At 36.7% G+C, this 23,642-nt stretch overlaps 1 protein-coding gene across 6 annotated transcripts in view; it reads left to right on the plus strand.

Moving 5' to 3' along the window:
• Positions 1-23,642, plus strand: part of mgat3 (mannosyl (beta-1,4-)-glycoprotein beta-1,4-N-acetylglucosaminyltransferase) — a 75,227-nt gene that overhangs the window by 36,113 nt on the left and 15,472 nt on the right. The window contains exons 1-2 of one of the 6 annotated variants that reach the window (XM_015374031.1): positions 4,787-5,025; positions 19,808-19,955. The exons of 2 other annotated variants lie outside the window; for them this stretch is intronic. In XM_015374031.1, coding sequence (XP_015229517.1) covers positions 19,879-19,955 — 77 coding nt within the window. In that variant the 5' untranslated portion in view covers positions 4,787-5,025; positions 19,808-19,878. Of the gene's footprint in view, positions 1-4,785; positions 5,026-19,807; positions 19,956-23,642 lie in introns of those variants that run through there. 3 more of the 6 variants (XM_015374037.1, XM_015374032.1, XM_015374036.1) reach the window with 3 other exon arrangements.

Here is a 23,642-nt window from a genome sequence, read left to right on the forward strand (position 1 = left end):
AAGGAGGAGAAAATCAGGAGTTGATTCGACTCAGAGGTGTCCTGATACAATCGGAATTGATGCAGATCATGTAAACATGTGTTAGAGAAATATAACCTATGCATGACTGCCTAACAGTAATAATATATGATGATACGTTGTCAGGGAAACAGAACAAGGGACTTTAACCATGATAAAAACAGCAGCTCCCACAAAGTTGACTAGCTCCGATCGATCTACGTTCCCACCCTCACCTATGGTCATGAGATCTGGGTAATGACCGTAAGAACAAGATTGCGAATACAAACGGCCAAATTGAGTTTCCTTTGCAGGGTGGCTGGGCGCACCCTTCGACATCGGGTGATGAGCTCAGTTACCCAGGAAGAGCTCGGAGTAGAGTCATTGCTCCTCCATGTGGAAAGGAGCCAGCTGAAGTGGCTCGGGCATCTGTTCCGGATTCCTCCTGGTCACCTCCCTCTGGAGGTGTTCCAGGCATGTCCCATTGGGAGGAGGCCTCGTGGAAGGCCCAGGACACGCTGGGGGGACTATGTCTCCGTGCTGGCCTCTGTGTCGCCTCTGGGTCCCCCCAGAGCAGCTGGAGGAAGTGTACATGGATTGGGAGGTCTGGGCATCTCTGCTTAGACTGCTGCCTCCTCGACCCGGCCCCGGATAAAGCGGAAGAAAATGGATTATATACACATTTTGCATTTAAGATAAAGAAATCTTTATTGTCAGTCAGTATGCTATATCCAGAACTCCTTAATTTGAAAAGTTTTTGTTTCACCTGGTTTAATTTCTTAAAAAATCTTATTTAAGAAACCTTTGACTGTGATTATTAATCGATTAGTCAAAAAAATAATCAAAGGATTAATCGATTTGAAAAATAATTATTAGTTGCAGGCCTAGTATGTAGTATGTATGTATGTATATAAAAACGCTTGTTTGCCACAGTGTAGATTGGATAAAGTGGGGCAACCAGTTGGAGTATTAGACCCTCCCATTGGTCCCCTCAGTGTCCATGTTTCTAATGTAGGAGGAGATTGAACAATGCGTTGTTGCTTAGTTTAAGTCTCCCTTGAAAACTTCAATGCAACCTTTATCATTCTGTTAAAAGGACCGATAAGGCTGAAGCTTGTAGGTTCATGAGGACTGTCGGACAAAAGCCAGGGGCCAATTTGAAACCAGGTTTTGGTACCCATCTCTAACGGCCAGAGAACTTGACAAAACAAATTAATGTAAATGCTTCATAAATTGGGTTTTGGTTTTACTGCCCCAACCTTTGTACATGCCTTTCTCATGGACCTCGTTATGATACCTGCAATTAAACTGTAAAAGGCTGAGCCAGCTCTGCAGAGCCCAGTTCAACTCCTAGTTATCTATTAACCAAACTTATCATTTAACTGAACTCAACTTTATGAACATTTCTAACAGTAAAAAGCAACAGTCATCTAAAAAATGACTTTTGAGTAGAAACAGGGGACATAATGTAATAATTTAGACATTCCCCTTGAGGATCAGGTAATACTGAGAATACAAAAAAAAATTTAAAACTGTTACTGCTTCCAGAAAAGGGACAGTCTCCTGTTTCTATCCTAGGAATAGCTTTTCATTTGTCATTCTCTGAATTTCTGATTCTGAGAACAACAAATAATCCTAAACGTAAAGTGATCTTGTCGGCTGATACAGGACAAAGGACTCCTTCAGATAAAAGTAGAGTCAGCTTACTCTAACACGATGATATACTTTCCTTGATAACTAAGCCATAAAACGTTTGACGTTTAACATGGTGATAGGTCGGTGACGAGCCTCGCTGAGTCCAGCCAGGACAGAAGACGCCCTTATACTGCTTCTCCTTGAAGTCGGACTGATATGCTTTTATTTCATGACTAAATGGGCTCTGGTCTGGGAAAACGGCTTTAACAACACACGAAGCAGACTGGGACCTTTTTGTCTCGCCAGTTGTGCGGTGTGAGTATTTGGAGTTTTTTTACTTTCAGTATTATTACATTTCTGCATCATGTTGCACATGCAAGAGCTTGCTGTTCTGAATATTTTCCAACAGCAGCGGAAATTAAAATACTGAAACCATTTTTAAGCGTATCATTTCTTTACCCTTTCAACCAACAACGGAACCTGCTATAATGTTCTATGGTTTAGACTGAGAGTCAGCGGTATCAGACAGAACCCAGTTAATGACTTTCCGTGACGCTCATAGGAGATGACTTTTAATTTATCTGCATTTATGTAGCATTTTTGCTGGCATTTACATGACAAGGAACCATCTGCATTCAGAAGAGTGATCAATACTTAATAAATGAAAGAATGCCCATATATTTATATCAGTCCCAGAATAAAAGGCTCCTGCTGCTATCGATGTTGCTTTATTGGAGTGGAATATGTTTGTAAAATGTAAAAAGCAGCTTCATGCAGTGATAAAATGTCATTGCTTATTTAAGAGCACTGCAGACATCACCCAGTGTGTTCAGTCAGCAGGTGTGTATCTTCACTCAAAAATATGTACATCCTCTGTTTTTCAGCCTTACAAAATATGCATTTATGAAATCTGTTTTAATACTTTATTTGATAATGTCATGATGTTTCAAAGTTCTGACCCAAAATGCAGAAAACCAAACAGAGAGTCCAGGTAAAAGGTTTAACAGGTTTCTATTGAAGAAGTGAACAGGGGGAGAAGTGTTGCTCTGAATATGGCTCAATCGGAACTGCAAAGTGAGAGGAAGACACAGCGGTTAGTTCAGGCTCAGTGGGGAATTAGACTCGTGAAACTTGGAGAAGAGGTTTTGGTTGCCGACTCACGTTTCCAGTGAAGTTGTTGTTTTCTTGACTCCTGTCTGTGTGCTGAGGTTCCAGTGTTTGTCTGATTCGGTGGAGGGCGGAACAGGTTTTACCCAGAATGCGGTTGACAGATGGAGAATGAAGATACTGACTGCCACCCAGATTTCCTGCGATACTTGAACGGGTCATTGTGGAGAATAATCCCTTTCTCAGTGAGAGCTCAAACAATATCTTAGGAAAATGGATCCGAACCTCCTGTTTGTATCCCAGCTCAGTTTGAAGCTCAGTTTATCCTTCCAGGGTGTGAAGGTCCGAGAGATCCAGTTAGCAGGACAACTGCCTACCAAGAGGCAAAAACAAAACAAAGTTAAACTCAGGTTGACAAAAACTCAGCTTGGCTAGAGTACCCTAAACTGGCGTCGAAGTAGTGGCAGTCAGCAGCTTAAGAACACTCCGTTTAACAAGGAAACCATCTGCAGGTGTGTGAGGAGGTGGACCAGAACCAGGCGCCTCCTGGTGGAGGAAGGGAGACAAACATAGAAAACACAGAGACAAAACAGGAGTCCTGACAGATCAGTTATTTAGATATTAGTTTGAGTAATGATCAACCTGTAGACAGAGAACAAGATTTACAATTATCATAACTTCTTCTCAAAGTAAGAAAGGTTGTGTTGGTTTGAAATCTGTTGATCGCATTCTTACTTTAGGAACAGCATTATAGCAGAGATAAATCAATATTTTGAAGATTTGTATTATTTAAGTTAAAGTTAATTTTACATCTATTCTGACCTTTTTGTGTTTGCTTAAATGGAATGCCTGCTCTGCGGGGAAGGGAAGGGCTGTGGAGTGCTGGCGTTTTACTAAAAATACATGCAAATAGCTAAAAGAAAATAGGAGCACACATGCAAGTACAGATTTCACCTTTTTTCTTTCCTTAAATAAACCCGGCCTGAATTAAATATTTGTCTTTTGTTAAAAAATAAGAGAGTAGGAATTTCCCCAAAAAAAAGTCAAGTGGTAAATGTTTATGGGGAAATACCAGGTACTAGACGTACAGACTTACAGATGTCTGTCAGCGACGCCTAATGTGGTGCAATAGTATGCATACATTTATCTCCTTATTTGCACACAAACAAGTGAGAAGTGCTTTGAGAACATGAACGATACGCCATTAGCTGCAATAAGCTCACAGAGGAAGGTGAACGCTAAGCCTGGTCTTTTGAAGAGCTCAAAAACAATTAAGGCTGGAAGTGATCAGCTATGAATTGGGACAATCTAGCCTTCAGCAGCGGTCCTGCGCTCTGATAGTGGGTTATTCCATGGTAACCCTGACAGCATGAGGCATGGACCATTGAAGTCTAAACGTGATTTTTTTAACATAATTTACAATATATAATAATAATATATGATTTATTCTTGTATGCATATTATTTATCAGAGGAAAACATAAGAAAATTCAAATATTAGAAAATCCAAACTAATAGGGTATCATAGTTATGGCTCTAAATAAGTGTAATAAACACCATATGACAAAGGTAAGGTAAAACCATCATAAATGATTACTTAGATGAAGATAAAGGGTCTTTATTTTTACTTTTAGTGGGAGATGTCAGCAACAACTGCTAACAAGTTTAACAGCTTTAAATCAGATTTGATCCAACTCTTTCCTTCGCATGAAGTTAAGAACAGCCTTATACTACAAAGGGCAAAACCAGGCAGGGAATTCAGCGTTTGTGACTGGAAAAAAAAAAAGACAGCCTCATGAAACATAAATTATTACCCAAGTTAGTTTTTTATTTAAAAATGGTGCTATTTAAGAAATTCCTCGCTCACATAAGTTTTTTCAGTGATCCTAATCAAGCTAAGCATACAGGCCTGAAGGGTGTGGTGACAAAGCTTTGTGTTGCACTGTCAAAACAAGCAACAAAGAGTTTCTCCTTGCAAACATGTATTAACGTGTCTCTGAATTGTGCTTATTCTTTTTCCCACACTGTACACACAGAGCGTCTCTGGACGCCCTGAACTATTGCATATCTCAGATAAGTTAGCCTTGCAGTGCAAAAAGAGACCTTGTGTTTGCTATTGGCAATATTAGAAATGTGTAAAATTACCCGCTAGGAGACGTCTGCCACACTTGACTGGACACTGTCGCCTTCACACGAGCAGCAGCGATGGCAGATATATCTGTCAGAGTGCCTTCGCCGTCTGACTAGGAACGGATCTTGGAGTAACACACGGAGCAGGAGCTCTTTTGTAAGTTTATATGTGTGTGTAGTTCATGGCAGAATGTGTCCTTCGGGGTCGTGTGAAGTCAGGGATATGATTGTGGTTTGTGTCAAAATAAAAGCGGGGCTCTTCACTCCGTTATATTTCATTTATTGACAGACAATTACAATAGAAACATGAGAAAAACACATTTGAAAGTAATTTCATTAAAATTCTAATGCAGAGACACAAGAAAGGTCAAAGTCCTTTAGATGACTAATTAACACTTGTCCACTTTTGAAGTGGGACCTTTTGTAATGCAGTAATTTGGATTTTTTAGAGCCGTATTCAGCCACTGAAAAGTTTCCATAGAAATGGGCAGCTTAATTACAGCTTGCCTCTGAAAAGAGAAGAAACATGGGTGGACTGATCAAAGGAAAAGTGTTTTGCAAGAAAATGTTTTCATTTTCACATGTTTAGGGAAATGTTCTTGAACACGAGCAACAAAGGGAAAATTATCAAAAGGTTTCATCTTTTCAGCTGCGGTGATGTACTGTTTTCATGCAGCTTTCATGCAGGCTGTTTTACGATATTCTGGAAGAAAAGGAGCTTTATGCCAGAGTGAACAGAAGGCGCTGTTGGGTCCTTTTACCGATTTATAGTCAAAGGATTTACCCGTTCTACAAAACAGTGCTGCAGCTAAGGATTATTATTTGAATAATGCATTAATTTGGTGATAGTTTTTATTTATTTAGTCAATTAATCGATCTAAAAACAGATGCTCTTAGTAAGATTACTCAGATCTATAAACAAATATCTGTATTCAAACAAAACAATTGATTTCATATTTTAAAGCCATTTAAAAAGCTCAAATGTAAACCCTTTTTTTTAATTTAGTGTTTTATCTCTTAATTTTGTTTCTCAAAAGAGCTGGAAAACCAATGTTTTTTTCCCCCCAATTATTTTACATACAAATGGATATATTCAGTTCAGTTTCTTTAAAGAGTGGTTATTGGATAAATTTCTATATTTCATCATAGACATAGTAGACATATATATATATATATATAAACTGTTTATTTATTTTATAAATAATTCATTTTGAATTGAAAAAGCTTCTTGGATGTTATATTTATAATATATATAAAGGCATGTATCTATGTTTTGTAACTACAAACAGGATGCAGCAGTTTGAAGTTAAAATGTATAAATGTTTGGTGAAGTTTCCTAAGGTGTAGAGGCATTCGTGTTGCGTATTTTACTGTATTTTATATTTTGAACAACACATCATCAAATGCAAATTGGACCAATTTTTAACAAATGTTACATAAAAGTCATCCTTTTATGCGTTTTTTGACACCAAAACCTTATTTTAGAGAACCTGGAAGCAGAGTAAAAATGATTTAGTTCATGTTGCAGCAGTTACTCTCTCTTGATGTCTAAGAACACAAAGCATCAAAACAGGTAGCTAATATTAGAGAAATCTTAGTATTCAGATTTTGGGATTTCTTTTGACACTTCAACTGGGTAGAGGAAAGAAACATGACTTTTTATTTGGAGAAACTGACTGCTGATAATAATGCAATAATAATTCCAGAGCATGACTTTGCTTCTTAGAAATATGTAAAAGAACAACATTAAAATCTGAATCTCCTCATCTATTTTGTTTTCACAATAAGAGTTATAAAATATTGGGATTAAACTTTAGGTCTGTAAAACCTATCCCTACATATCATCCATGTTAAAGTCCTTTTATCACCTTCTGTTGTGTTTTTTTCAAATGTAAGTCGAGATGATAGACTAGTGAAAGCTGCAGATTTCCCCCAATGTTCTTTTTTTTTATTGCATTTAGCTTGAAAGAAAAAACAGATAACTTTTAATTGTATTTAAATAAAGAGACCTGATTAACCGGGATCTATTTTTATGCCACGGTGTGCATGTAAAGATGCAGGAGTGGTGATGCTGTGTGATTCCAATGCTGACAGGCTTTTTTCTGCATAGTAGCACATTGCTGCAGAGCCACAGAGGGCTGATGGATAGTAGGAATTAGGAAAACTTTCTGCTTTGCTGAGGGCAATTAGTGAGGACAACTTTCTTACTTTAGCAAACACCAAATGACCCTCTGTTGCCGTTTTTGTCCCTCAATCTGTTGACATCTGTTCCTATGGAGACATTTGCCAATATTCCAGCTGGCAGAATCATCTTTAGAGTTGTTTAACTCTGATTAAATTTGTAGTCACAGGAGTGAAACTCAATTAAAGCGTTTTTTTTTTTTTCTCAGCCCTGACTCTATCTCAAGGTTTTTGTTCTCATGAAAAGGCGTTAGCTATTTTTTATTTTTTTTTGCCTGTAGCAAGTCTAATAAACATATTTAAGAAATTGCTGTTCATAGCAGCCTGCCCCCACAAGTACCCTCTGAATTAAGGTCTTACTATTTAAATATTTAAAGCCTATTTTCTCACCAGGATAAGCAGAAAAAAAAAGCTATTCATTTGTTGTAACAACGCTGTAGTTTTAAATCTTACCTTCCTTCTGTCACCATAATGACTTGGTAATTGGATCTTATCCTCTCTGGGTTTTATTGGTAGATTTTGCTGCTTACCAGAGATGGTCTTAAATTTAGAAGCTGCCAAGTATTACCAGTAACTGTTAATTTTATTAACTCCTGCTGTAAAGTTGTTTTTCATCAAATGAATGGTGTTTCAGTTACAAGTTCTGACAAGTCTGAAACAATCGGAAAGGCTGCAAGCGAAGGAAAGACACGTTTTGAGAATAAAGGAAATAAATTCTTAGAAGAATTGGTTTCTGTTAAGGAAGTCTTCTACCTCACTGCTCTGAAGACTAAAAGCCAGAGCCGGAGCCATGGATCCGGTCGAACTGTTCCCTTCAGGCTATAGATGCAGAGGCACACCAGTTAGGAGCAATAGGATGATAACATCCTCTGTTCTCCATAATGTAGCTTTTCTTGGGTCTCATTGGCAAACAGTTTCCCATCCAGGACAAAAATTCTCACCATGAATGATGTCTTCTGCATTATATTATATTATCTCTGTTTTAACTGTTATTGAATGAGTTGAACTGGTGTGTTTTGTAAATACGACTTTGTACCTCAATGAGACTGTGATGTGTATCGTGAAAAAAATAGATATAAATAATGACCAAGGTTGAAAAAATAATCCTCAGAAATTGGCAATTTTCTTGCAAATATTTTTTCATGTTTTGTTTTCTGAAAGCAAAATAAAAGCAAGCAAGGAAAATTCATTTATAAATATTGTATTTAAATTTATTCTTTTGAAAGAAAAAGAAAGATATAAAACTAAATAAATCAACTCTATTCAGGATTGCGCTGCTTCATGGAAAAACAAAACACCTCTAAATAACAGAGTCCAGTGTGGCTCCTTGTGTTTTCTATATTCTTCTCTCCTCATCTCTGATTACGTTCCCAAAATGTCTACGTGACCTTTATAAACTCGGATGCATCCTGTAGCCGATTAGACTTTTGCTAGCCTGTTAGCGTAGCCATGCTACAGCTAAGCGCTCTTGGCCCCTTTTGCACATCCTCACAATAACCCTGCTTTCTCTAATCTGTGAGGATGAAAAAACCCCAGGTTGTATGATCATCATGATGATAATCCCAGCCTCCTCCTGCCCCATACCTTTGCAGTCACTGCCTTAACACCTTTTAGGAGATCCTCCTTGAAAACCATTTTATTATTAATCAAGTCAGCCAGTCACAGGAATGTGCATTATGTTATTTTATGTTTTGGGACTAAGTTAGCTAAATCTGGGACATTGATTTGTCCTTTAGGATATTCTCTGGTGTTTAAGCCCAGCAGGATGCAGTGCTTAGAATACTCTGGCAGAAATCCTGCAGTATTTAATTCTGCTGTGAATTCTCTGTCAATCGTCGCACTTCCAATTTGTTTGCCCACATATCCCAGTTATTTTCCATTTCCATTTTTGCTAATTTCTCTCAAATATGACACTTCTGGTTCTCTATATATGCGAGGCTTTTTTTTTTTTTTGCAGGCACGCTTTTTTTCAACAGTGTTTCTCTCTACTGTGTTCCTTCACTGACCTCTCTCTTCCGTCTTTAGCTCCGTCTGCTGATGTGTAATTAAAAACTGTTGTGCCGGTATAACAGTTGTGTTCAGGTGTTGTAGGAGTGTGTGCCGCTGCTGTCCTTCAATGCAGAGCTTATTTGCTGCTTAGCTGCTCCTGCAGAACTCATTGACCAGAACTGCTTATCTACCTTGTTGCACAGCATAGGGAAGAGCTGCTGTGAAAATTGGATGTTTTCCAGTCGGCTCATGTTTGTGAATTACTACTTTTTAAACCACTTTTGGGCAGTCGGTGTCCTGTTGTCCTCACCGTGGGATGATAAAGGAGACAGTTCTCTGGGCCTGAATCCGCATATTCAGCAATTACCACCAGACTAATGCAAAGATCTTAAAGCAAACCAAGGACAAAATGGAAGATTTCTGATGACTTGCATGTTTGTTTCCATAATAGCAATGATAGGAGCATAGACAACAGAAGCCAACATTTATTTATTTATTATTTTTTGTAAGCTGACCTACTTTAGTTAATCCCCCTGTGTGCCCATACACTCTTACATGAAGCAGAATTAATAAAAAAAAACCAAGCAGTTTACCTGATTTGTCAGGGTTGTGATGGAGCATTATTTTGTAAACTAATGATATCGCCGTCTGGCAGTTTTAGTGGATACAACAGGGATAAAAATTTGTGTAGTGCAAGCTGGCTAGCATTTCTCAAAGCATGTCCTGTGTTTTTACAGGGAATCATTTAAAAAGCCACTGCTGCCATTCCATTTCCTCCCATGTGCAAAGCAAATATCTGATCATTTAAAATAGGTTCAACTTAAAAGTTCTGGCCTATTTACCTAGTTTTTTATGCTCTTAAGGCATATAAACAAAACTAATGTCTGTTTTTTTTTTTAAATTGAAGAAGAGTGGGTACTGTTTATGCTTCAAATAGTCCTTAAATTCAGCAATCTTCTGAGAGGATAGAACTAGAAAAGAGGTGAGAAAAAATTTAGAAAGTTGTCTTTTTTTATTCAATCTTGCAAATAAAGACAAGATTTGGGGCAAAGCATGCAACAGAAAGTGCATCTTAAACATTTTGGACCTTATTCCAGCTTTCCCTCATACAAAAATGGAGCATACTCCAAGCTACAGTCTCAATTCTGAGAGCTAACGAGCCTGGAGTACCTGTCAGTGCTGCAGCTTGCCTTTATACTGTATTTCTACTGGGGCAAGGAAGTGGGAGTGAAACAATTCAGCAGAAAAGGTAGCTTAAAGACAGACGTGCTTTTAAGTGGAGCTTCCATGAAACATGTTACAGAGTATTTAGGCGGGGTTGATGTTTCAACACTCCTGCCATATTAGGGTTGGGAGTTTTTTTTTTTGTTAGTAAAATGTTCTTTATTTGTTCATTGATATTTGCCTCTCATAACAAACGTGCAAAAAAAAAAAAAGATGCAGAAGTTTTTTTTTTTTTGCTTTAAAAGGTGCAACTGCTGTCGAAGACTCACTGGCTTTCATGTGTGATTAAAGAAATTCTGCAACTCTGACAAAGTCTGAATCCTATTTTTGTAAATTCATACAACTGCCACTCTTTCATCCCTTTGCAGTTTTGGTTGCTCATATCAAACCTTATTAATCTTAAACAAGCCACTGCCGCTGGATATCTACCTGTAACCCAATCAAGGCTAATTGGTAGACTTGAGGATGTTACAGTCATTGTATGTAAACGCTGTTTAGTTTAATTCATGCTGAGCCTTTGGCCTATGTCTGTCATTGAACATGCTGGACCTGTAAACGTTGATAGCCTTAAGCCAGGAATACACTGTACGATTTTTTTTCAGTCATTGCACGCAGCTACAGCTCACACTTTACGCCGAAACTGCAGGGTTTTGTTGTACAGTGTGAGTTCACTGTAAGACGCTCTGATACGATCTACCTGCTCACACTGTATGACTAAAAACCACATCGGACTCAGCCCCGGAGAGAGGTGGCACTACTGGGACTCATCTATCCAGAAGCCAAACCAATAGAAGAGGAATATGAAGCTCACTAGAGTGAAACGCGCTGCTTTGGCAATTTGTGCAATTTTGTGCTGAAAGCTCTAAAAAGAAAAGGCGGAGACCTATTTGGACAAAGACATGGCTGAGCTAACGGGGCTGCTAAGGTCTGTCAATTTTACATAAAGAACTCAATTTCAGTCGCACCCCCGCCATGCTTCTGTGTTTTCATCTGAGAGGAAGAAGAAAAATACTTGTTTGCTGATTCCCACTGAGCGATTTGCGCACGATGGTCGACTGAAAATCAAACATGTTTGGTTTTCTCCAGACCTCACGATTCCTGATCGGGAGGTGGCGCTGAGAGGCTGATCGCCCCTTGTTACCCCCTGTACACTACATGACGGACAACGTGCGATCATGCTGTAAGTCAGGCCAATTAGAAAATTTCCGCCAATTATAGATCTGCTAAGTGCCGATACAGTTAAACATTCTCTTAAATGCCAACTGCGTAATCATTTTGACTTTGTTTGGTGGAATTCGGTAAAGTGTGATTTTAAAAAGCTTTCCATTTAGGTAGAAGTGTGATGGTCGTATATTATGTAGAGCAAAGGTGGTGAATAAATGTATATTTCTCTCTACTATTTATAATTCTATGAAAATATTCGTGTTGCCTTTACCCTTATTTTGATGATATTTTCAATCCTAGCTCTACATGTGTTTTTTATACCTCACAGTCAGCTGGAGGGTGTCAACATGGACTGCAGAGTTGTAGCTTATCACTTCTAAGCATTCCTCTTATGCGTCTGATCCACCTCAGTAGGTATCCACAGAGCCATAACGGCCATGGAGGGAAAGTGTATTCAGGAGAAGCGAACAAGCATTCCTGCTGCAGGAGGAGAAAAGCCACATTTTGATCCTTCTTGTTCCATCTCTACTGGAAAATAAACGTTAAGAAGCAGAATCCCATGCAATCATAGTGAGGAGAGCAAAAAACAACTCTGTACTTTTTTTTTAATGACCGAAAGCTCCAAATAACAGCTAAATTGTACTCAATGCACAGAGCCGCAGCTAGATATTGCTGGACTCATTTTATCTAGCTTTTACAAACACCAATTAATGTTATTTTTAGTTTGTGAGTAAGAATAAAACCATGAAAAAAAATAAACTTGATTAAAGCAGGATTACAAGACCTGTCAGATTTTTTTAAAGGTTGCCGCCTGTTGAATAAAAAAGAATTGGTTAAAATCTTCAATTAATTTGATCCCTGGTTGTATAATTAATTTGAATGCCTTCAGCATACCTGATAAATACAATTATATGAGCATGCAGGAAAGGAAAAGGAAAAATGGTACAAATAGTAATTTTTTCTGTTTGTTTTGTCTGTTTCCTCATTCATTGCTGCAGGATTGTTTATTTAAAAATGATTTCGTTTTACAAATATAGTAGAGGTATATGTTTCAAATCAGAAAATCCACTAACCTCTGATGAACCCCTACTAAAGACTCCTTCATCCCCTGACTTCCAATCATTGTTTTTAAAAATAGCTGTAATAAATTATCGCCTGACAGATATTTGAAAAGCATCCATCAGTATTAAAGTCCCTGCAGTGACCTTCAGTAAGTGGGAGAAATGTAATTAGAAGTGGGTGGTCACTCACTCCACAGGAAGAGGGATTTAAGAGAAAATGAAACTGATAACAGGGGGAAAAAACTGTTTAGTTGAAGAGATTGGGATGTGACTATGTGTGAACCTCTGATGATTCAGCTTAAAATCAGTCAGAGCAAGCTGACCTGAAAGAAAGCAAAGAAGTGAGCAAAAAAGAATGGCTGAATCAGCCTTCACAGAGGGAGAAGGTAAAGTTCAGCTAAGTCTGAAGTCAGCAGACTTAACATCATCAGGGGCTAAACATGACAGTGGTAAATATCTGAATCAGGTTAAGATCTTTATTTACCTACAAGGCTCAGTTATTAAATGGTTTATTGACAAATGCATAAAAGACCAACTTAAGGACTTGTTTTTTATCTATTTAAATGTAATTTGAATTGTAGCTTAAGACGTTGCAAAAAGAGTTATAACACAGGATATAGAAATTGGTAATTGATGCATAAAACATTGGCCACCAAAGAAGACGGTAGTGATCCAAAGGCCTGCAGCTTGAACTTTAGTTTAGATTTACATACAAATTTGTTTGTTAATAAGAAAGCAGTCAAGAGAAACATGTTATAAGAAACTGTAGCTAGAATAACTAGCAAACCAGCACTTTACTCGGGGATTTAAAGGCACTTTCACTGTTAATTGCATCAGAATCTAACGTTCGTTTTTGGGAAAACTATTATTCAAGAAAGCCAAATATTCAATTAGATATTATCAATATTTTGCGTAGCATTGTTTGATGTGCACTTTTTTTTTTTAAAATAACTATTAAAATGATATTCATCCTCAGTGCATTGACAGCATTTATATCTGTAGTTGAAAATCTATTAATTTTAGACTGTTTGACACTTTTCTTTGCTTAAAGAGATAAAATGAGGATTCTGTTTTGCTAAATAGTTTCTGAAAACTGGGACCCATTTTCTACATGCAATACATTTAATCCAGCAGCAACATCCGGTCCTTGCTTCTGGCTGTAATTTATTGTTGGAACAATATACATAAAGGTTTTTTTCTTGTTTTTATCGGTTAAGCATTACTGGTAAACCCAGCGCAGTCATATCCCAAGCTGTAACAAAATGCTCATTTAAAGTTTCATGTTTTCCTGGATACATCACTGCAATACTGTTTTAACATGCCTCTTTAATACTTGCCTGCGGCTTTCCAGAATGAAGGTGTCGGTCTTTCTTGATATTCCAAGAAGTCACACGTCACTCTGCGTTGGCTCCAACTACAGAGCTGTTTAAAGGTCTGGTTTGGAGAGTTAAAGCTATGTGTGAGGATTCACCCCCATACAGTACTTGTCTTATCTCTACCAGGACCCTGACTTCCAATTTGCGATGCTTGGGGCTAAATTCTTGTAAAATCCACGCCAAATGTGAACCCAAAATAGGAGTGTCTAGACTGCCTCCTTTAGGAGCATTCTTTAAATATGAAGTTAGACTCCAGAACAGGATTCATTGTCCTTTAAGGTTGATATTTTCTCTCATTTGAGCAAAAAAAAGACTGGTAGATCAGGTTCATTAGCTTATTTTTTAAACCTTAAAGTATATCAGCATTTGTGTGTGCTAACCCTTGATAGATTTATAAAAATGGATGGATTACAAAACAATGACACCTGCCATCGAGCACTTCAGTTCTGCACCTCACCTTTTCATACTAATGCAAAGGAGGAAAGCTAGAAAGAGCTGGAGGACTGCCCCGGCTTTGAATTATAGAAGAGGTTAGAGAAATGGAGGCACTCCTTGGGCTTTTCTCATCCTCCCACCTCAGTTCAAGCACTATCTCTAAGGTGAACACACTTTTGCACACAAATACACTCATGAAAGCATGCATACCAAGCAAGCCAAAAATCTTTGCATGCAGCCTTGAGGCTCAAAGGCTTCACACGTTCACACTGCGGCTCATCCTCAACTGATGAAGATATTTCTTCATGAACACAATTTTACTAACGCTCAAGTACGAAAGTGTGTCCATTGTTGTTAGACACGTATAAAGAAAAAGACAGATTTATTTGCTCTGCTGCACATGAGAGTCTGAGTTATAAGAAGGTGGGGCTCTTAGAGTAGGATAACTGGCAAAATATGAAAAGATTTATTTTTTGTACCTTTATTTTTTACACCTGCTCTTGTTTTCAACCACATCCTGTTAAATGTGAGTTACTTAATGCATAAGAATAAAAATAGCATAACTTAATGGCTTTAATATCCTGGCTAGTTTAAACGTATATATTTTTTAGGTTTATATTTTGAGTTTTATGTTGCCTGTATTGTAGTCAAAAATACATTAAACCTCATTTATGGCTGCAAATGATTCTTTTGCTAATCAATTATTAACATTATGATTGCTGATTATTTTATAAATTCATCTAGAAAATGATGCCCGTTAGATTTCTATGAACAAGGTGAAGACAAAACATTTTTTGGAACCTGCTTACATGATTATTTCACTTATCAGTTGAATATTATTTAAAAATTGAATAATCAGCATTAATATTAGAAGTTTTTTCAGCCCTGGACTTATTTGTATGCAAGCAAAACAAGTCAAGTACAGCTATACACTCTTAAAATTGATGATATACACTGAAAAAAAGAATGCAACCGATTTTTGCATTTACTTAATCCTATTTATTTACTTTAACACAACTGTTTTATGTCTTACCCTGCTAATATGAATCAATTGTTTTAAAGTAACTATATATGATTAAGTAAATGCAAAAAAAACGGTTGCATTCTTTTTTTTTTTCGGTGTACTAAATGGCTTTTGTTAAGACTAGCCTGCATAGTTGTGGTTTCAGTTCAACATGTAGAAGTGGCCAATGTCCAATAAAGCTGTCATAGTCTGACCTAACTGCAGATGTTTGGTTACAAAAGCAGATATTCTGCTTCACATGTGATTCTCTTGTTAATATAACAAAATAAATAAATAATGAGATTGTTGAAGGATAAGTCTGGTTAACAAGGAATGATCAATGGGTCATTATTTATACCTAAAACTAATACGTTTGCAGTGATTTAATACATTTAGCGTCTATCAGTAAAAAAAATTAAAAATGGTTTTCGTCGTGATCCCTCAGACCAGCCATTTTTGCCCAAATATAGCAACACCTCACACCTGACATCTTCCAGCTGTGATGTCACGGTGCGGTAAGCTACTAGACACATCTGCAATCAACAACTATTGAAGATTTTGTGAGGACTTAACCATTGAAATTCACGAGAGCTATAGTTAAACTGACAATGCCCATGTGGCAGTTGGATGTTGTAATACATCGGATAAAAGTGAAGAAAAAAAAAAAAGTTATTCAACCTTTCCGATTCATGATCCTCCACGGATGACTTCGTCGTTGGATTGTCAACATGAAGAGGGAGGATTTGCCATCGAACTTCTGACCAGAGAAAAAACATGTAATATGTAGCCAACATTTTGAGGATGAATGTTTTTTTTTTTTTAAGATGACTTGGATAATACCACGTTGTGACAAACACCAGATATAGCATTGGGACTTGATCAACAGCCGATACCGCACCATGACGTCACAAACCGGTAGGTGGCAGTAGTGTTCCTTAAACGTGGATGTCTCCAGTAAAGCACATTCAAATTAAATTACTCTTAATTAAAAACACTTCATTTATTGAACAGTATGTAATACTTTCCTATTTAAAGTACTTTCAGAATTTTGAATTCTGAATATGACCGGACTTTTCCTTTAACGAAATTCTTCCTGCTGTAACAAACGGCAATGAAGAAATACATTTGCAGGAATGTGTAAAATTGAAATAACTACTGCTTCTCAGCTGATCTTAACATTATTATCATTAGCTTCTGCTAACTGCTTAGCATGTTATTAATGTGAAGTTTAAGATGGAAGGGAATGAAAAACAATTAGGCGTTCTTTTTATTTCTTTTCCAACCAATCAAACTGCTTTTCCCCCTTTGTTTGGTTGTCAAGGTCCAGTTGGGTCTTTACTTTTTCCCTTGTTCCCTATTTAATGTGTCAACAATGTAAAAGGAAGTATTACAGAAAGTATGATTTTGACGCAACAGTCTCAAAGTGATCTATTGTACTTTGTTAATATATTAAGACAATTCTTTAAAGTTAATACTGGAAAATTTTGGATTTTAAATTTCGTTGTATCTTGTGTCAAAACTAATGTAATATCTCTTGTATTCAAGCAAGGACAAACTTCTCGAACATCTATTGTATCTGATTTAACAGCAGGATTGCTCTAGGTAACAAATAGGTTCAAGTAGAAACATGCAGAGGTGAATACGAGGTCTGATTAGCTGCAAGGTTTTGTTTTTGGTGGAGCTGGTTTAGCTCATCTCGTCATATGCTGCAGGAGTCTACCAGACACATACGTTCACGTTTGGAAGGCGAGAATCCAGCCACATGAAAGCCACATGAGCAGGCGTGAGCAGCTGGAAGGTGTTCATCTGTATATAATAAGATATTAAATCTTTTATTCTTTCAGTTTGAGGATCAGGCCAGTTTTTCTTTTGATAATCTTTTCTGATTAGCACTCTGTGGGAGTCTGACTAAACGATAGAAATTCACTGCGTTGTAATAATCTTTTTTTCTTCAGTGCAGCTGAAAATTTTACAGCTGAGTCATTTTCTAGTTTGAAGCTTCTCTCGCTAACAGCTGCAAGGTGTTTTGGTTTAATTTGACCCATCCTTCCACAATCCCCCATTTCCTTTCTAAAATGATTTGAATGCACACTGATATTTAACTTTGGTATTAAATGAAACCGTTTAAGTGATGTGTTAAAAATGATGAGTTTACAAACTTTTGTCTGCATTGAGTGCCGGACTATATCAATTTAAAAAAAAATAAACATGCACCTATGTCATTTTTTTGTTTATTAAATACATTTGTCATATTTTTTTATATGGAGTCTTATATGTGCATTGTGCATTTTGAACTGCTTATATCTTAATGCTGTTTTATGTAAAATCATCGAAGATCTCTTTATCTTTGAGGATCTCTCCTACGCATACCTCGCCTCAGACCCGCCATGCAGGCTTTCATTCTGATGAGGGTCTGAGTTATGCAAGATATTTATCACTTTCTAATGAACCTTCTGTTTTTTTATATCTTTAAGGTGTGGTGATGGAAAATATTTTTGATCTTTAGCTTTTTGCAGAAGCCTGAAAATGTTTCGATCCAGCAAACCGTTATGCTGCCTCTTCTATACTTAACTCTTACTATAAATTGCAGCGTAGGTTTTGGAAAAAAAATATTTAGGAACATTGTCCATAATGATGACTGCATCCATTCCTTTCTGGGGTATATTTAAGGCCTTTGAAATATATATTTTTTTACCTTCCTTGGGCTAAACAACGCCTTTTAAAGGTGAGATGCACTTGATGATTGAACATTTTTCTGCAGAAGATGCTTTTTGCCATGAGTTGAAACTAAGAAGTCAGGAAACCTTAAAATCAGATGAAATATGTACTCTTATGCAGGTTATGGCATTTTTTTCTGTTTCCTTAAAAAAAAAAAAGTTATTTTTTTTTCTTTTCAATTTAGTTTTTCAGGTTACAGCAAAAGAAAATTGTCAAATTTTTTTAAAAGTAAAAAGTTTTAACATAGTTTTTTAAAAACACTTTCCATATTTGTTGAATCATTTTGTCACGCAATGCTGTTTGAAGATATTTTTACTTGTGTTGGTATCAATAGGCGCACTTAGCAGCAGTACACAGCCAAGAAGTTATCAATCACAGCACTGGTTTCCTGTCTTTCACTAGGCAGTCACCTCTATTTATTGCCACAAAAAGCTACAACAGTACTTTTCTGATCCAGTCCGACTTTATTTGTAAAGCATGTTAAGATTTCCCATAGATCAAACTACTGTGAATTGAACAACAGCAAACCAATACAGATTCAGAGGACTTAATTTAAATAGAAACAAGTATAAAACACAACAGCACAACAGAATTAAAATTAGATCTACAAATGTCTGTTTGTTGTAAAAATATAACTTTGTTGGGCGTAAGACATTTTAAACATGCTGTTAATTAACATATATCTGTCATACTTCTGGTAAGATGGACACACAACAGATATAAGAACAACAATTCTTAACCGCCGGAATGTTTGTGTGCAAAAATGCAACCGTTGAAATGAATGATGTGAAGCAATGCCTGGCAGGCATGCCTTTCAAGTCCCACACAATCACACTTTAATAATAATACTACATGGTTAAATACTTTAACCATATATTATGACATTTTTGGGGTCATCAGGTGTATTAAAATGGCTTCTTGGTACCTAGATCGGAAAATTTTTAAATTTTAACATCATTATTTTCCCATGTTGATCCATTTTATTTATTTATTTTTTTTTTTACAACACTCAGACTGAATGAATAGAAAAAAATCTTTATATTACTTGTTCAAATAGTCACACGGGTTAAAGCCGAATACACAACTGGAAGAATTGCCCCTCTTTATTTTAGTTGCTTTTATTAGTTGGATGGCTGCCCATATGTTGTTTTTCAACCCATGACTGAAGTCTAGCCAAACAGGCTGGGTGAGTGCTTGATGGAAGTTAATTTTTATAGAAATTCCTGTGGGGGTGGGGGCGTGGTTCCAGAAGAAGTGTCAAAACAAGACTATTTTGAAGGAGGAAGCAGCGATCCTCCTTATATTGGGCTTTTAATTATACTTTTCTGCTCCTTAAATACAGGAACATAGCTACCTTTAATCAAATCATGTAAAAAAAATACTTTAACTAATACTTTAACTGATGTATCCCACAGACATGTTTTCTCTTTAAATGGATTACCCTGATCTTTTTAATATGTCTTGTGAAATATCAGCGTTTACTTTAGATGTGCGCTGGGAAAACAAATGTTACATATTTAGTTTATTAGGAGAGTTTTTCTGGATGGTCAACAATTTTTTTTATTTTATTTTTTTTGTGGTTGCGCAGCAGCAGTTAAGTTTTAAGGCAGCTCCAGGTAGTTGATTTGCCTGATTTAAACATTAGTTAGGGGATGCGTTGGTTCATAAAATAGGTCAGGGATCAGTTTAATGAAGTCTGAGGGAAGCTTAGATATACCCTTTACAGAGGTTACATTGTTGTAGACAGTATTTGACTTCTAAAACTCCACCCTGTACATTATCTGGCAGGAAGCATCGCTTGAAAGCAACAGTGTGGAAACACCTGCTGACATGAACACACTGGATTAATTTCAACAGTCATGCCTTGGCTTAGAAGGGCCAGGGGATGTCTTGGCGTGCTGAAATCACCGCCAAAATGGCAACGGCTGCTCCATTCGTAAGTGTTTTTTGTGTACGGATTGGTGATGGGCTCTCTTTGCTGTATAATCCTACCTTTAAACATCTTTAGTTAAGGCTTTGAATTCTTTCTGTTGTTGAACTTTCCACCTTCAAAACTGGGTTTTGAAAAGTATAATGCAAAAAAATAAAGTTTATTAAAAAGACTGTGGAATCAGTGCAAGCTTTTTCAGATCTATTTATCTGTAGACATAAATAGATTTAAATTTTTTCTTTTGTTTCTCAAAATATATTGTAGCAAATGTATTCAACTCAACTTTATCAGATTTGCAGGGATTAACCCCAATGACTTAACAGTTTTCAAGAGGAAGTGAAAAGCTGAAAGTCTAAACAGAGACCCTTTGAATATGCAGAATGCATACAAGTTTAAAAAAAATGGCCTTGAGTTGAGAAAATTACATCTGAAAACACTGCAAAAAACATATACAAATAAATACAAATTCCTAAATTAAGTCTATTTACCCTTAATTTGAGCCATAAATAAGATGATTTGCTAATGGAATTAGTATTTTTACTTTTAAAGCAAGATAATTAGATAATATGCACTTGAAATAAGACAATGCAAATGTGTTTTCTTATTTTAAATGTAAATTGTGTTTTGTTAGCAAAGTCTCCTCAATTCAAGAAAAAATGCACTTATTTTATGTAATAAAGTGACTTATTGATTATTTATTATAAAAAAAATTGCAGTGAAGTTGTGTAAAATCCACAATTTTCTATTTTAATTTTTTTTGTTAACCCTTACCTTTTTTTTCATAAATCTGAAATTAATCTAGTTTCTCCGATTTCAGATAATGCATTTAAATAATAATTTAAAAAAAAGTTGATGAGAAAATAATTTAGGAAATTGAAGGTTAAATATGTTTCTTGCAATACAAGAATACTTGTTATTTGTCCATGCTTCCTCATTCATCATATTCCAAGGTTGGTTTAGCTGGAACGGTGCCACTTATTGTCATTTCTTTCTAGTAAAGGATTTTTTTTCCCCCCTGTTTGTTTTTTTAAAAGCAGTTGCATTGAAGAAGGACTGTGTTTAGTGTTGCTGGTTGTTAATATTATTTGTCACCTAAAGACGATATCAATGCTGTTTTTTCAGCTGTCCTTACCCATGTTTATAAAACAATGGGATGTAATTGAAGCCTTCACCATTATGGCATGAGTGTTTCCTTATTTAAATCCCTATGTGATCAACACTCAGATTACATAAACATCTATGGATAAATCCAACAATTATACCAACTGTGAAATTTTAAATGCTCTTAATGTTGAACAGTTACAATCCAAACCAAGACCACATGCTGGATGATGGTTACTATAATAGTGCTTTATGAATTATTCTATACAGCAGTTTAGGGATTTAATGTAATTTTTCAGTACTAAGGATATTTAAGGTCTTATCCATTTGATCTTTATTCAACAAGGAATGTAATGATGGACAGTTGTTTTTGTTTTTTTACATCTGAAATTGGGTATAAATTGGCTCAGAATAAAAAAAATCCTCTTTAATGTCAAATGCCTAGAACTGGTGTGCTTTCTTTCTACCATTCCTATCCAGGCATGTGTACGTTTGTGTAGTAGTCATACAGTAGAAGGTTCAATCAAAAACCAAACCAAAACAAACCACTATTTCTCAAAGCTGCAAGGGAGACCAAAGAAAAAGAAAATAGAAAGACCAATCCAGCTTAATTTGAAGGATTTAACCGAAAAGCTTGTGTGGCAGAGATATAAATTGATTTTTGTTTGGCCTCAGCACAGGCAGCTGTGCCTTCCATGTCTCTGTCATACTTTCTCTGCACTGCTCTTAAATATGTTTTGATTTGTTACAGGGAGACCACAGCCGATTTCGTGCCAGACTGTTGGTCTGTTTTCCTAAACAATTTTTTTAAGCATCCTGTATTCATTAGCATTATGTTGTTCCTGGTTTTGTTCCTGCTACTAGAGTTACCGGTTATTTTGCGACTGGAAGGTTTGAACTGGATATGACCGGGTCACGGCTGCTGAATATGCTGGCCTCTGATGAAAATGCTGAGAGGCTGCTAGTAGGATAAGATGCAAGAGGAAAGCTGGCTGCACTCAGAAAAACAAACCTAATACTGTTAGGGACTGTATGCCTTCTGATGGGCCAAGTCTACATTTCTTAAATCCATTCTGTTTTGTCCTGATGAGTTATCTATAAATGAAGAACTTAATTCAACACAGTTTTTATGCACAAACAGAAGACGTCTAGATAAAAATGTAAGACTTAGGCTCTGGATTTCCCTCTTAGTCTTGCACTTCACTTCTTTCATTTAACACAGTGTGGTTTTTATGCAGAGAGGTTGCTGAGAAAATGTGAATGGCATGTGACTGTGTTGATGTCAGAACCATATCTGCATTATTGAAAGCCTTATTGAGTGCACCGAAAGCACAGTGCATCTCTGCAGATAAACATGTCAAGCACTAGCTCTCGCAAACAGGTTCACACTGTGGGATTGTTCACCACAGTGACAACCGGGTGAACCAGCAGACTGTCTAAACTCTTTTTGCATAGAACAGGAAGGAGTCGGGGCCAAATTCTTGCAGCCTTTCTGCAACTTTCATTGAATGTATTATGAAAGCTGTTATGAAATATGTGAAAAGATTCTTTTGTCAGGTTCTTCTTGACTGAAACTCAGCGTGGGACCTGCCCAAAACTGGTTTAAATTCCTTTTCACCTCTCAGCTTGTCTTCATAGTCCTAACAGTTTCAATGCTGGTGTTTAAGATAGGCTCTGTTTTTGCACCTTGATGCCGTATCTCTCCGGTTCTTCTCCCTGAAAAGAGATCACTCTGCACAAACTCTTTAAATAACAATTCATAACTTATATGTATTAAATAACCAGGAGACATGACGACAGATTCTGATAGAAATTGTAATCTTACTCAGATCAGAGAAATTGCTTAGAATATACAGAAGGCAGTTTCTCACCTCCGGGCTCACCTCTCAGGAAGTGGCCCCGATTAACAGTTAAAAAGGCATTTTATACATCTCCAGTCTGCCACATCATCTTATTTTACATCATACACGTTAGCAGATGATTAGACATTCATGGCTTCAGCCTAATCAAAATATCACAATTCATTCTTAGCTGAAGGACACCACTCTGATTCCTTTTTCAAATCTTTGCCACGTACAGAATTAAGAATATAACTGTATATCCAGACAGAGGAACTGTCCAAATATCACGCAACAGGCAATGATAATTTTCTTAACACTGGTAACACCAAGTATAGGGCCTTACAAAGGTATCTGCATCAATTTAGATTTCGTATACATTTTGTGAAATTAAAATCTCAAACTTTGATGTATTAGATTAGGATTTGATTTTATAACCAGGCAAGAAATAATGTACAAGAGAATGTGGAGAAAACATGACACTGTACTTCCCCATGATTTTGAAACATTGTAAGGGCAGCATCGTGCTGTCAGGAGAAGTATCTTGGGCAGAGATGGGAAGATAGATTAGGCTTAACACAGAGTAACACTAGAAGAAGAGGCTGAAATATACTTACTTGGAGTTTTGAGGGGGCTCTGGCTGCAGAGCTGCACTGTCAGGACCCTGGCTACAGAGCTGCACTCTCCTGGTACACAGGTGTCCTGTACTGTTACAACTGGAAGTTTATTCAAAGTAAAGGCAAAGTTGATTTGA

This window comes from Cyprinodon variegatus, unplaced genomic scaffold (genome assembly GCF_000732505.1).
Source record: "Cyprinodon variegatus isolate N-32 unplaced genomic scaffold, C_variegatus-1.0 Scaffold96, whole genome shotgun sequence".
In the NCBI taxonomy this organism is placed as follows: Eukaryota; Metazoa; Chordata; class Actinopteri; order Cyprinodontiformes; family Cyprinodontidae; genus Cyprinodon; species Cyprinodon variegatus.